Genomic DNA, 13885 nt, shown 5'->3' with positions numbered 1-13885 from the left:
GTCTCCAACCTCCACCCATCACACTAAGGAATTAGGCCTGCCTTGAAGTGCCTCGATGAAAATTTGATGAGGGTTTTGAAGTGTTTTAGAAAAATAAAGTTTTAAAAGAAAGAGAAAACGACTCGTCTGTCGGTACGAGGATTGGTCATTCTTGGTGCCTTTACTTATGGTAACTAATTTAGGACTATGTGTATTCTTGATGCATTTTATTTTTACTTAAACATATTTTTCACCCTAAATGCAGTGTGGTGTTTGCCAATAGTTTTTGAAGATTGATATCCCAAAGACTTTTGGATGAAAAAATTTAAAAGTACTATTTGAGGGACTAAACCATTTTGATTTAAAAGACTTTGGAATCAAAAAATCTTTGCAAGTAGTATTTGAAAATCTTTGAAGGCGAATGTTGATATTTTTGAAGATTTCTTTTGGAATCAATTTAGTGCAGGCACAGCCGACGCCCAGCCATATTCAGCCCGAAATTTCTAGCTCAGCACTCTTCATTAATTTCTCAATATTTGAATGTCATATGAATGCAAAAAGAACTTAAACATAATATTTTTGACTCTCTACAATGAAGAATATGTGAAGACACATAGCTAGGCCTAGAAACTTCTCCCTTGCCAAAGAAAGAACTTTGGTCTCAACTTCATAATCCTCTCTCCCACATACGTGAGAAACTCATAGAGTCATAGTGAACTTCAATTTACATTTTGGTAATAATATTTACCTTATTTCTATTATTTACATTTAGCCGACTCTTTTATTAATTTAGTGTCTGGCCTTAAGGACATTGGTCGATAATATTGTGGAAATTAACCCAATAGATGGCTTCATTCAATATTTGTTGATCACTTTTTTGGAACTTTCACTCATCACTTTATTATTATATACATTTTACTCAATCTTCAAGAACATATATTGTATCTTTTACTAATTACTCACTTTTTAACAATGTTCTCATACATATCTTTGGGCAGATTCATGGATAGTTGATGTGTTACTGGGTCCACAAAGATCCGATTGGATCTCCATTATCTTTTCGTTTAAGAAGTGTTCTTATAATTTAGTGGCATGTGTTAATTATGTGGGTTAGGTATCTATCGAAATCACGATATAAATAAGAAAATCTTAAATAGTAGTATGATAAGATAGACCTGCTAAAAACACGTCCTAATCAAAGTTAGATCATAATTTAGATCTAAATAAATCTCCATGTTCGATCTGGCTTAGCCGCAGCTCCTACAACAGTGGTCACCATCTGAGTTCCACATGCCTCTCCCCATGCAAAGTGGATCCAAGTGCACCTAATGGGCTCAAAAGGAGGTACATCCTTGACGCAGGGTGGTTTTATTGCTGCAGTGGACCTAAGGGGGGGCTCACATGCAGACCTGGGCATCGGGCCGGCCTGGCCAGCCCGACCCAGTAAGAACCAGGCCCGAGTCAGCCCGTTGTCTGAAACTCGAGCCTGGGCCTAAGAACCGGGTTTGGGCCAACCTGATGTTTGAAACTCGAGCCCGGGCCTGGGCCAAGCCAGCTCAGTTACAATAAAAAAATCATTTTTAAAATACAAAAAAATTGAATATAAAATATATTTTTAATAATAAAATATATATTAATAATAATAAAAAATATTATTTAAAAGTTATCGAGCCGGGTACAGAGTACCGGCCGACGTGTGGCCCGACGCTCAGGTCGACCTGCATGGGCCCTAGCTCCACCTCATTTTTTTTTTAAATGTACATGTGAATTTTAAAAAGTTTTACTTGTTTTATATGCAAATTTTGAAAATTGATATTTCGGCCCGTGTCAGGGAGCAGAAAAATTTTGGCTGAAGGGTACTTGAGTCTCCAACCCGAGTCTGGTGTGGGTACCAAATGTAGCTGGTCCTAGGTCTACCTTGATCACAGTAGAATTTTTGAAAGGCTGGTGTGGACTGCTGCACGTAGATCTGTGATTGGATTTGACTTTTTCTTTGATCCCAAGGTCGATAATATCATTAGTTCGAGCATGACATGTTATTAATTTTGAGTAGACTTAGCTAGTTAGTCTAATAAGTGCATGCATTTGGAAGATGATCAATTCAATAAACCAAGAAAAATTTACCAAAATGATGTCTATATATGAACTTTATTTAATTTGCATGGTTATAAGTCTCAACCAAAATAATATCCCCATGCATGCAACCAAAAAAGTGCTAGCTAGTTGATTTACTTCAGCTGTGTATGAAACTGTTGTATGTATTCTTTTTGCGAAGTTATATAGCCTTTGCTGCTTGTATGCTTTATGTCTGTACCTTAATTGTGTTAGACATATGATGGAAAGCTAGGACAGCATTTTCCTTTAGTGGAAGCTAAGATTGAAAGGTGCTACATTGTAGAGGTTGAGGAAAACTTCCCCAGCTCTTGCAGATAGGGTTGTTCATGAGCGAGTTCGAGCCGAGTTGAGCCAGCTCGAACTTGGTTCGCGTGTCTTGAAAGAAACTCGAGCTCGGCTCAAACTCAACTCGAGTTCGATTTCATTAGCTCGACTCGGCTCGAGTTTTTAAAACTCAAACTGTTCGAGCTCGAATAAGCTCAAGCCAAAGATTGGCTTGAGCCGAGCCAAACATTTCATTATTATTATTATTATTTGAAAGAAAAAGGTGACATATAGACTTGAACGTGAAACCTCTCGCATCTCGTGTATATCCATTTGAGCAATCTACCTTTTTTGATAATTTTATGAGACATATTTTTTACCTTTCCTTTCTCGAGCTTAACTGAGCCGAGCTCACTTAACTCGAGCTTGACTCGTTTAAGTTGTCGAGTTCATTTTTTAACTCAAACTCGACTCGTTTAATAAAGGAGTCGAGTTTGAATCAAGTTTATCATAGAGTTCGAGGTAGCTTGACTCGTTGAACAGCCTTACTTGTAGATCTGAATTAACTCTCTGAAGCCATAAACAGCCCTACAAGTTTTTTTTTTCTTTAATTTTCATAGGGACTTCTTAGAATGTTTGTTTACTTATTCATACTGGTTGCCCTTAAGAAACAAACTTTTCTGAAATAGTGCCCCTCAGCCAAAATTTTTTTGCTCTACCACTGGATCAGTCTCTATTGGGATTTCTCCCCTCATGCATATACAAAACCAAATATATATACCCTAAAACAGGATCATGCTCATGCTAAATCATTGAATAAAACAAAACCTTAAACTGAAACGGAAGCGTACCTGAATCCATCTGATCTGGTGCACAGAAAGATCGCAGCAGGGTCTTCTAGGGTACGTGCGGCGCGTTTGAGGTCTCTTTCAGATGGGGAAGAGGAAAACCCTAGAAACCAACGTCTCAGGCAACCATTGCACGACCCTAGGGATCACTACCATTTTATAATAAGGACAATTACAGATTCAACCCATCAAAGAGTCTGTAATTGCGTACTGGTATCTATACATTTCAAAATTACCCCATACCATCTAAAATGACGTAATATCCCAAAATGCAAACACTTAAGAGGATATTTATATTAAGACAGCCATAATGTCTGAAATTCCTCATAGACATATGCCGGCCCACCAAATGATCTTACAGTCTCCCACTTGGGCCAAATATGTCTTAATACATTCAGACATTACACAAAACCTTAAGAGCTCATAACTGCTATCTTATTAAACGTCATTTCACCAATCTCGTCCATGATCATATCAACACAGAACCAAAGCGGATTTCGCTATATCAAAATTAGCTAAACCTTCAATGATCACAAATGTTAACATAACCAATGACATAGATCTGATATGGATGTATAGCATGAGAATTACATACAATGTGATTACAACATGTCTATTCTCAACTGGTCCAACTTTAAAACCTTATGGAGATCAAAACATAAACATAAACACAGAATGGAACCAAGGAACTTTAAACTTTATTCTGCAGAAAACTGAATATGTGTCCATACATAAGAGCAAACAAAATACAAACTCCCATTAAACCAGCACATCATCCAAGGATAACACATTCATATGAACGACATGTTCGTGAAAGACCTTATGTGTTAAACCCTTGGTAAGCGGATCCGCAAATCATAGAGTTTATCCCAATATGCTCTAAAGACACCTGACCATTCTGTATCCCCTCTTTAACAGCCCAAAAACTTAATGTCGATGTGCTTCGACTTTGACAAACTGTGGCTGTTATAAGAGTACATGACTGCTGAATTATTGTCACACAACAACCTTAGTGGTCTTTCTATACCATACCTAATACGCAGCCTCGTGACAAAATTCTGCAATCACAAAACCTGATTGGATGCCATTATCTTGACACCCAGCAAAGTCAGAATCTGAATACCCAATGATCTTCCACTGGTCTGACTTCCTGTATGTGAGCATAAAATCTTATGTTCTTTGTAAGTACCTCAAAACTCTTTTTGGCTGCTTTCCAATGATCCATACCAGGATCACTTAAGTATCTGCCTAACATTCCAACGATAAATGCAATATCCGGACGAGTACAAACCTGAACATACATAAGGCTTCCCACAACAGACGAATAGGGAATCCTTTCCATTTCCTTAGATTCGATTTCACTTTTAGGGCACTGTTTGAGACAAAACTTGTCTCCTTTAGCAACTGGAGTATCTCCTGGTTTACAATCCTTTATGCCATATCGCTGAAGCACCTTATCAATGTAGGCCTTTTGTGATAATCCGAGAATACCCCGAGAACGATCTTGAAATATTTGGATCCCCAAAACAAAAGATGCATAACCAAGATCTTTCATGTCAAACTTTGTTGACAAAAATTCTTAGTTTTATGCAATATGCCCACATCATTACTTGCCAGCAATATATCATCGACATATAAAACCAGAAAGATAAATTTGCCCCACTGAAGTTTTGGTATACACATTCATCAACCATATTAGTCTCGAAACCAAATGAAACTATAACTTGATGAAACTTGTAATACCACTGACGGGAAGCTTGCTTTAGCCCATAGATGGATTTCTTGAGTTTGCAGACCATTTTCTTTGCATTTCTTGAAACAAAGTTTTCTGGTTGCACCATATATATCGTTTCATCAATGTCTCCATTTAGAAACGTTGTCTCAACATCCATCTGATGCAGCTCTAAGTCAAAATGAGCTACAAGTGTCATTATAGTCCTGAAAGAGTCTTTCAACGAAACTGGAGAGAAAGTCTCTGTATAATCAGTGCCTTCCTTTTGAGTAAAGCCCTTAGCGACAAGACGTACCTTATACATTTCGATGTTACCTAATGAATCCCTCTTGGTTTTAAATATCCATTTACAACCAATGGGTTTCACACCTTCAGGCAAGGGAACAACTTCCCATACGTCATTATCCATCATGGACTTTATTTCCTCTTTCATGACATCAATCCACTCAAGAGATTTAGAACTCTTTATTGCTTGCTGGAGGTTGACAGGATCATCCTCCATTAAGCCCATATCAACATCATGTTCTTGGAGATAGACAAAATCATTTGAAATTGTATTTCTCCTCTCTCTAGTGGATCTCCTCAGTGACACCTCTACTTGATTTTTTTTGAGGTTGTTGAGTTTGTTCTTCAGTATGGACATCAACATCATTGCCTTCTTCTGAATATATTGATGGAACAATGACAGGAACGAAGACCTGATCATTGCTTACAACATCTATATGAGTGGACTCAGGTCCCTCTTCAAAGGCAATGCTTCTAACCTGATCACCTCCCCAAACTCAATATCCTCAAAGAAATGGGCATTTCCCTTTTCAAAGAAAGACTTACTGAATGAATTATAAAACTTATAACCCCTTAATGTTTGTTCATTTTTTCTTTATACATTCAATGCAAACATTAAAGTATGCAAAATCAAGGTTCTTAAGAATTCCTTTTGACATAAGCTTTTATATTCTCTTTTCAGAGATATGTCCTAAGCGCCAATACCATAACATAGCAGAATTCTCTTTGGATAATTTCTTTTAGTACCACTAAACGTAACATGCAAGGTTTCATTATATGAAGCAACCGTATCAAGCAAATAAAGGTTATCGCTACTAGACAAAGAACCAGTGACAATCAAATTTGAGTACCGAAACAACTTAAATTTACTTTCTCCAAATGAACAATAACAACCAAATTTGTCCAACGAGGAAATAGAAACCAAATTCCGTCTAAAAGACGATATCACATAAGTTTCTGTCAAATTCAAATAACAACCAGTCTTCAACAATAACCGAAAATCTGTTTCAACTTTCATCTTCTTACCATCGCCCAAATAGATGAATCTTTCAACATCATTTGGCGTTCGACAATTTAGGCAACCTTGCATAGAGACACTTATGTGAGTGGTAGCACCTGAATTTACCCACCAAGTGTTTCTAGGTACTGAAGTTAAATTAACCTCAAAACAAACCAAAGTGAAAAGTGTATCCTTCATTTCACACCATACGTGATACTCAGTACAATCCCCCTTCATATGACCTTCACAATTGCCAAAGAAGCAGCCTGATAGGCCTTCCTTATGCTTCTTCTGTTTCTTAACGGATGATTGGTCAACTGCAACTTCCTTAACAGTCTTTTTTTTCTTACTTAAAAAAATCGAATCATTTAACTCATGAATAGTACTCAAAATTTGCAAATACCATATAAGCAGAACTCACTGTACAAAGAACAAACCAAAGCATGCTCACAATCAATACATGTACAAAGATGAAACAACAAATATAAATGAATTTAAACACAATGGCCCAAAACACATCACAAGGTACCCGTGCAACGTTAATATCTAATCTTTGGATTGAAATACTAACTGCAAGTGATATTCTTGGTCAACAATGAATATATATAATTAAATCTGTCAAACAACGAGCCTATCTTTGGATTGACTCGCTATTCACATGGAAACCTGAAAAATCATCACATATTCATTGCCCTGTATACTTAAACCTGATCAAGCAACAATCATCCTTTGGGTTGATCATTGCCTGCATGGATCAAGTATACTATCATCTAATGTTCAAAACAAGCAAATTCGTACAACAGAGGTCACTTTGGCGACATAAAGTAAAAACGTACTCATTTCGAACAATAGACATGGCCAAAGTTCAAATCCATATTCCAAACATTCATCTAAGTACACCCACAAATTAAAAACGTGCAAAACATGATACATGAATTAAAATTACATACAAAACTTTCTCTACATTAAACCCAAAACCAAATGTTTTAATGAAATAAGCCCAAAAGAGTCCAAAATATTATGAACCGGTACCATAATTGTGCTTAAGTGGGTCAAGAACCACTGAATCGCCCTTAAAGTAGCCCTTATCGTTCTTAAACTGCGACTAGAACACCCACATGCCCCTAAATAGGGCTGAACCGGTCTAAAAATTGGACGAACTGGTCAAAAATAGACCATATCGGTTTCAAAACACATTAAACCGGTAAAATGGCTAAAAACGGTTCCAGAACTCAATGAACCGATCTGAAAAGCCCTGAATAGGTTTGAAAATGGTCTGAATCGGTTTCAAATTAAATGAACCGGTCTGAAAAGCCTCGAATCGGTCTGAAAACTAACTGAACCGGTCTAAAAAAGACCAAATCGGTTCCAAAACTGAATGAACCGATCTGAAAACAACTGAACCGGTCTGAAAAGGGTCCGAATCGGTTCCAAAATGTCCGAACCGGTATCAAAAAGTCCGAACCGGTCTGAAAAAAATCTGAATCGGTCCCTAAACTGAACGAACCGGTTCGGTTTTAAAACCTGGCCGTCCCGACCCGATCCGAAAAAAAACGCGGGCCGACGGGCGAGCGGGCGATTTTTTTTTTAAAGCTGATGGATCCGGATCAGGTCTGTCAAGACCCGACCCGATCCGACCCGCTGCCTACCACGCGTGGTTCGCACGCCGCTGCTCCGCCGTTGGCCTGCCGAACGGCAGGCGAACGGTGGAACTCCACCGGTAGGCCTCTGGAGAGCTTGGGTGGGCGCCGGCAGGTGCCACACGGTGCCATCCGGCGACGAGAACTCCGTCGGCGGTGGAGATATGGAGGTGGGCACCGGAATCGGGCGAAGCCCTGCCCTCGTCTGTTTGTTCCTTCAAAAACAGATAGAGAAAACGAGCAGAGGTGAGTGGGCGCCGGCCATCGCCCGAACCGGCGTGCGCTGCCCGCCGTGCCGCCATAACCGCCTGCCCTGTCCGTTGCCCCCCTTCACCAGCCCGTGCTACTCCGTCGCCCCTCCCTACCGTCCTCTCCCTGTGCCCCCTTTTTTTTTTATTGTTTCTGCGGCTGCGACAGAGGCGCGGAGGGCACCCAACGGCGTGGGTGCCGCCGGCAGGGACGCGCCGGAGGCTCGCCGTTGCCCAATGGCAACCGACGCCCGCCGATCCAACGTCCCCTTCTCCGATCCTCCTGAGTCCTCAGACGGCTACAACAAAAGCCCGACGGCTTCAGTCGCACGCCCTCAACCAATTTTTTTTTTTTAAACAAAGAACTTGCAGCCGAAGAATCAAAAGAGGAACATCCGAATGGAAAGATCACACAAAATCACAAAAAATCAACCAATTAACGAAGAACATGAGCTCTGATACCAATTGTTGGGATTTCTCCCCTCATGCATATATAAAACCAAAGGTATATACCGTAAAACAGGATCATGCTCATGCTAAATCATTGAATAAAACAAAACCTTAAACTGAAGCGGAAGCGTACCTGAATCCATCTGATCTGGTGCACGGGAAGATCGCAGCAGGGTCTTCCAGGGTACTTGCGGCGCGTTTGAGGTCTCTCTCAGATGGGGAAGAGGAAAACCCTAGAAACCAACGTCTCAGGCAACCATTGCACGACCCCAGGGATCACTACCATTTTATAATAAGGACAATTACAGATTCAACCCATCAAAGAGTCTGTAATTGCGTACTGGTATCTATACATTTCAAAATTACTCCATACCATCTAAAATGACGTAATATCCCAAAATGCAATCACTTAAGCGGATATTTACATTAAGACAGCCATAATGTCTGAAATTCCTCATAGACATATGTCGGCCCACCAAATGATCTTACAGTCTCAAATTCTCGGAGACGGCACAGCCCGCCCATGGTTTTGTCCTCTTGGCAGGGTAGTCGGCGCCCTAAGTACCGTGAACGGCACGACTCGTGGCCGGAAAGCACAAGTTGGTTTACCTAACAACAAAAATAACATAACCCATGTGGGTGCAGCAGCTATGTGCGCTAAACTTTTAAAAAGTGAGGAAAACGAGATGCTTAATATGGGGAATCAACATTACAATACATAAAAGAGATTCCTAACAAGGACATCACTTTCAAATGCCTTTTGGGAGATATGCAATTTTAACTTTCAAATCTAAGTGGTGCAGTGAACTCTGCATGAATGAATACTCCAGGTAAAGGTGTCTTTGCGCATTCAGTGACAAACAGAAAAACCAAAACGAAGATAAAACAAAAACGAAAGCAAGCATTGCATTCTAGATAACGATAAAACTTTCAAATTTCCAACTCATCCTGCTTATCCAATAAATGAGCATTCATGAACATTTCACATCACGATTCTCAAACTTATCCCACTTTTCCGCAGGGAAATCATGGGTCAATCAAACAACATCTAGATAAAGGAGGATGAATATTGCCAAAGTGTTGGTATCAAACACGATCTGTTTGCCGTACTATTTACTTGGCATTTCACTGAATGGTGATGTGACATTTGCCTTTAGACAAAAAAGAGAAAAGGCTAGCTCTAACACCCGCCTTACAGTATTAAATAATATTTTTGAATGATTATGATGAAACCCACCACTCGGATGAAAAAACCTTTTAGCTCTTTCTCCTTGTTTTTGTGGTCTACAGTCACGTCGAGACCTAGGTAGTCTTATAGTATAACTTTCAACTCGAGTATGACACTATTTGTTGTCTAAAAAAGTGGGTTGAGGATGTTGTCAGCGCACCGCTCAAACTGACCAGCTGTGCTATGCTAGGCCACGTGGCTAATAAATTACATCTTGATTGTTAATTAAATTGGTTTGGCAGTATTCCATAATCATAAAATTCATGGCTTTAATCATTAAAATTGGTTTTCCATGTCCACCTTATGAACTAAAAAGCGATTCCCCGAAAGGACATGGTGCATCTATGCGATTATTCCATCCTTTTTCTAGATAAGAAACAGTTCATCTTTCTGGAGCGAGCGATAACGAGTGCAGTCTTCTCTCTTTTGGTTATATGCAGCATCAAGACACAGTCCCCACATCAGATCTTCTCCAATTTTTCTCACTTTTATCCAAGAGAAGATCACAATGCCCATGTACAATTCAGGAAAGGCCAAAGTAAAAGGTGATCAGATTGCAATATACCAGTTGGAATATGTGCTGACACCAGTGGCTGAATGGCAACTGAGTCAGATGATCATGAGAGATGCAAGGAGATGTCCCAATTATCACTTCATATATATTTTTTGGCCTCATATGAATAAACTTTAATTGGAAAACTTATGTAGCTAGGTTGATTCAAGTGGAGCCTAGATGCCCATTAAAAGGGACCTACATTCCAGATGTTGGTGTTTATTGGACAAGCAAATTAACCTGGATCCAGTACGGATCCAACCATATCAAGGTAGATGGTTGGATATGGATCTAGACATATCAAGCTACATATGTACATTCCCATGTCATATTTTTCTCAGCCTTTTGCCTTTATTACTTCTTACTAAATTGGATTCACCAACAATGGATCGATGAATCAGATACTGGACCTGGCCCAGATGCTTCCATGTGAGTTTCATCTTCTAATTAAACCCAACAGAATCCCGACCTGAATCAGATATGTTTGTTTATTTGTGGGTCTGGGTGCGGACTCATGGGTTCGATGCCCGACCATTAGTATCCCTAATTAGCCAGTTGTATGAGAATAAACTTAATTAAGCACAACCAACTTTGAACAATTGAGTATTGAATCCCAGTTTAATCTGGTCCAGTCATGGCCCCCAAAAGGAAAAAGAGGAAAAGGAGAAAAAATACAACTTGTTAGAGATAAAGAAAGAGTCCTATGCATATATATATTTGGTCCCCAAAAGGTTTAAGAGAATAGAATTGATCCAACATGGACCATCCACTCAAGTCCTTCCAGCTGGTGTTATTAAAATCGGTTTGTGAACCCAATCAGCGAGACGGCTGGCTTCATGAATCGGTTCTCGATCGGTTCAAAGTATTTTAAAAGTCTTTTTATAAGAAATAAATGAAAAATCGCATAAAACTAATATAAAAATAAAAAAATAAGCTATATTTTAAAAAAGTAGTTAATATCTAACATGTGAGACTCTTGAATCGGCTATCGAATCGAATTAGATTGATTCGGACAACTCTTCACTTCCAACATCCACCAAGTGATCCTGACCAAACCAAGCCCAGTTTGGTCCTTACCTGGTTGGGTCCGCACAGGCCCACAATGAATTTGAGCATTTCTGTCATTTTCCCTTGACATTCTGCAGCCATCAACTTATCTGCTTTCGAGAGATTGAGACACCTTACCCAAAGTTGGAGCTTTTTGGATTTCCCACATAGATCTCCAATGAAAACAATAAACATTGGATGACTCCCAAGTGTTAACAATCCTCCCCTTTTTGACTTGCCTTCCAGACATCCACTTCTCCTTGTCAACCTTCCATTGTTACAAAAATTTTCAGAACCAAACATCTGTGATTCCATTTCCACTATAAATGCCCTTCCCATCTCACAGCAACAGAGGCATCAGCACCCCAAAAAAAAAGATTAAGTAGTGCCCTCAACCCTTTTGAGATCAATTACCAACCACCTGCTTCCCTTTCATGGCTCCTAAACAAGTGGAGTTGGAGGCAAAGAAGCTCAGGGTCTACACTGATGGCACAGTTGACAGAGCTCCCCAGCCGGTCGCCAATGCTTCTCCGACCACCGTCGACGGCGTGGCCAGCAAAGACGTCGCTATCAACCTGAAGAACGGCGTCACCGGGAGACTGTACAAACCACAAGTCTGTGATACGCTGACACCCACCAAGCTGCCTCTGCTGTTTTACTACCATGGTGATGGGTTCTGCACCGGCTCCTGCTCCCAAGTCCAGACCCACAATTTCCTCCACTCCCTCTGCCTGAAAACTCGGACCCTCGTCATCGCCGTGGACTACCGGCTGTCGCCGGAGCACCGCCTCCCCGCGCAGTACCAGACTGCATGGACGCGCTGTACTGGGCCGCCAAGGGCGGGGATGGCGACTGGGTGGCGAAGTACGGCAACCTGGCCGAGTGCTTCCTATACGGGGAGAGCTCGGGCGGGACGATCGCGCACCACGTCGGGGTCAGGGTCGCCGGCATGAGCACCGAGGCGAGGCCGCCACGGCTGGCCGTGAGAGGGCTGGTTCTGGTGCAGCCCTTCTTCGGCAGCGCCGAGAGGACGGCCCATGAAGAGAGCTACGTGAGGCAAGGGAGCCAGCAGGAGCTTCTGGCCAGGTGGTACGACTTGTTTTGGAAGCTCAGCCTTCCCCAGGGCGCTGACAAGAGCAGCCCCTATTGCAACCCCAAGGCTCACCTCTCGAGCCTACCGAGCCCAGTCAACGGCCCGCCGGCGCTCGTTAACCTGGCCGGGCTGGACCTGCTGCTGGACAGGGGCTTGTGGTACGCCGAGATGGCACGGACCCACATGAAGTCCAAGGTGGAGGTGATGGTGGCGGAAGGGCAAGATCACAATTACCACGTGAACCAACCTACTTCTATTCAAAAGAATCGCCTCCTCACTGGGATCTCTCAGTTCATCAACTCACAAAGCTCGCGTTGATGATGATGATCTCAAAAAATTAAAACTGCATGAAATAATGAAACCGGTCTTCCGTGTCGAGTCAATGTGCTGGAGTTGAAGAGACTGTGAGCCTACATTTTGGTGAGAAATAAGTGCATTTGAATGAAGAGAGAGAGAGAGAAAGAGAGAGAATTTGTTTGCATTTTCATTCGAGTAATCTTGGGCGTTTGCTGTCAAGTAAATTGAGTTTGTTTGATTTTTAAGTTCTTCTTTTCCTATCTCGTTGATTTTTGACAGAAGAAATTGTGTCTGGACCAAAAGACTTTTGTTGTTCACTCAGTAACATAAAATCCGAAGCTAATACCCTCATTTCACCGAGAAGGTGGAAGTGCTTAGGTAGTTGTTTGACAATAGGGCTCGTAACAAATTGTTTTGTGAATTTGCTTTAAAAGTTAAGGTAGATTTATGAGATATTGTAACATAGTGTTAAGTGTTTTATGAACTTATGTTAATCTTTTGAGATAAATTTATAAAATAATTTGTTACTATTCTCGTTGCCAAACAACGACAATCGACCAAGGAGTGGCCCAACCATCTTTCTCTCGTAGATGTCAAGATTGATATCAAAGGTCATAATCAAGCCGTCTTATCGAGGCCGAACCTAAACGATTTAGTCTAACTTTTGGTTTTAGTATGTCTCTTTCGTGAGGTACCGGTACTATTTTTTATCAGCCGAGTGAAAGGCCCAAAGTTACCTACTTAATAAAAATAATTAACATAAGAATTTGTATGGTTTAATTTTATATAATTTCGAGCAAGAAATAAGAGTATTTCATGTCTAAAGAAAGCTTATACTGTCTGTTTCCCCGGTATTTCATATTGTACTTTAACTTGTGTGTCCCCTCTTTTAAAACACATAGCTGAAGATGTCAAAAGGAAGACGGATCACCAACACTTTTTAATCTCACATAATTGACAGCAAATCCGTTGATGGGTCTCATAATTTTTAATTTTCCTCTAGCAGACCTCATTCATTTTTTTGGTTGACAATTGCCAAATAAATGTCCTAAACTGTGACAAGCAATTGGAGCACATAAAATTTATAGTTTTCACGTTTATCTTTT

The 13885-nt window shown here is 40.6% G+C and overlaps 2 protein-coding genes across 2 annotated transcripts; both read left to right on the top strand.

Moving 5' to 3' along the window:
• The first annotated feature begins 11823 nt into the window (after window positions 1-11823).
• Window positions 11824-12342, top strand: LOC116257663 (probable carboxylesterase 6). The gene has a single exon (XM_050078833.1). The coding sequence runs from the start codon at window positions 11824-11826 to the stop codon at window positions 12340-12342; it is 519 nt and encodes a 172-aa protein (XP_049934790.1).
• Window positions 12339-12800, top strand: LOC126410242 (probable carboxylesterase 15). The gene has a single exon (XM_050078832.1). It carries the CDS (start codon window positions 12339-12341, stop codon window positions 12798-12800), a length of 462 nt encoding a protein of 153 aa, XP_049934789.1.
• The last annotated feature ends 1085 nt before the right edge of the window (window positions 12801-13885 follow it).

The sequence above is a fragment of the Nymphaea colorata genome, chromosome 7 (genome assembly GCF_008831285.2).
Source record: "Nymphaea colorata isolate Beijing-Zhang1983 chromosome 7, ASM883128v2, whole genome shotgun sequence".
NCBI lineage: Eukaryota > Viridiplantae > Streptophyta > Magnoliopsida > Nymphaeales > Nymphaeaceae > Nymphaea > Nymphaea colorata.
This window is presented reverse-complemented; position numbering and strand designations above follow the sequence as displayed.

Bases quoted from the DNA above. Each gene is read 5' to 3' on its own strand.
- LOC116257663 (XM_050078833.1), top strand. From the start codon at position 11,824: ATGGCTCCTAAACAAGTGGAGTTGGAGGCAAAGAAGCTCAGGGTCTAC.
- LOC126410242 (XM_050078832.1), top strand. From the start codon at position 12,339: ATGAGCACCGAGGCGAGGCCGCCACGGCTGGCCGTGAGAGGGCTGGTT.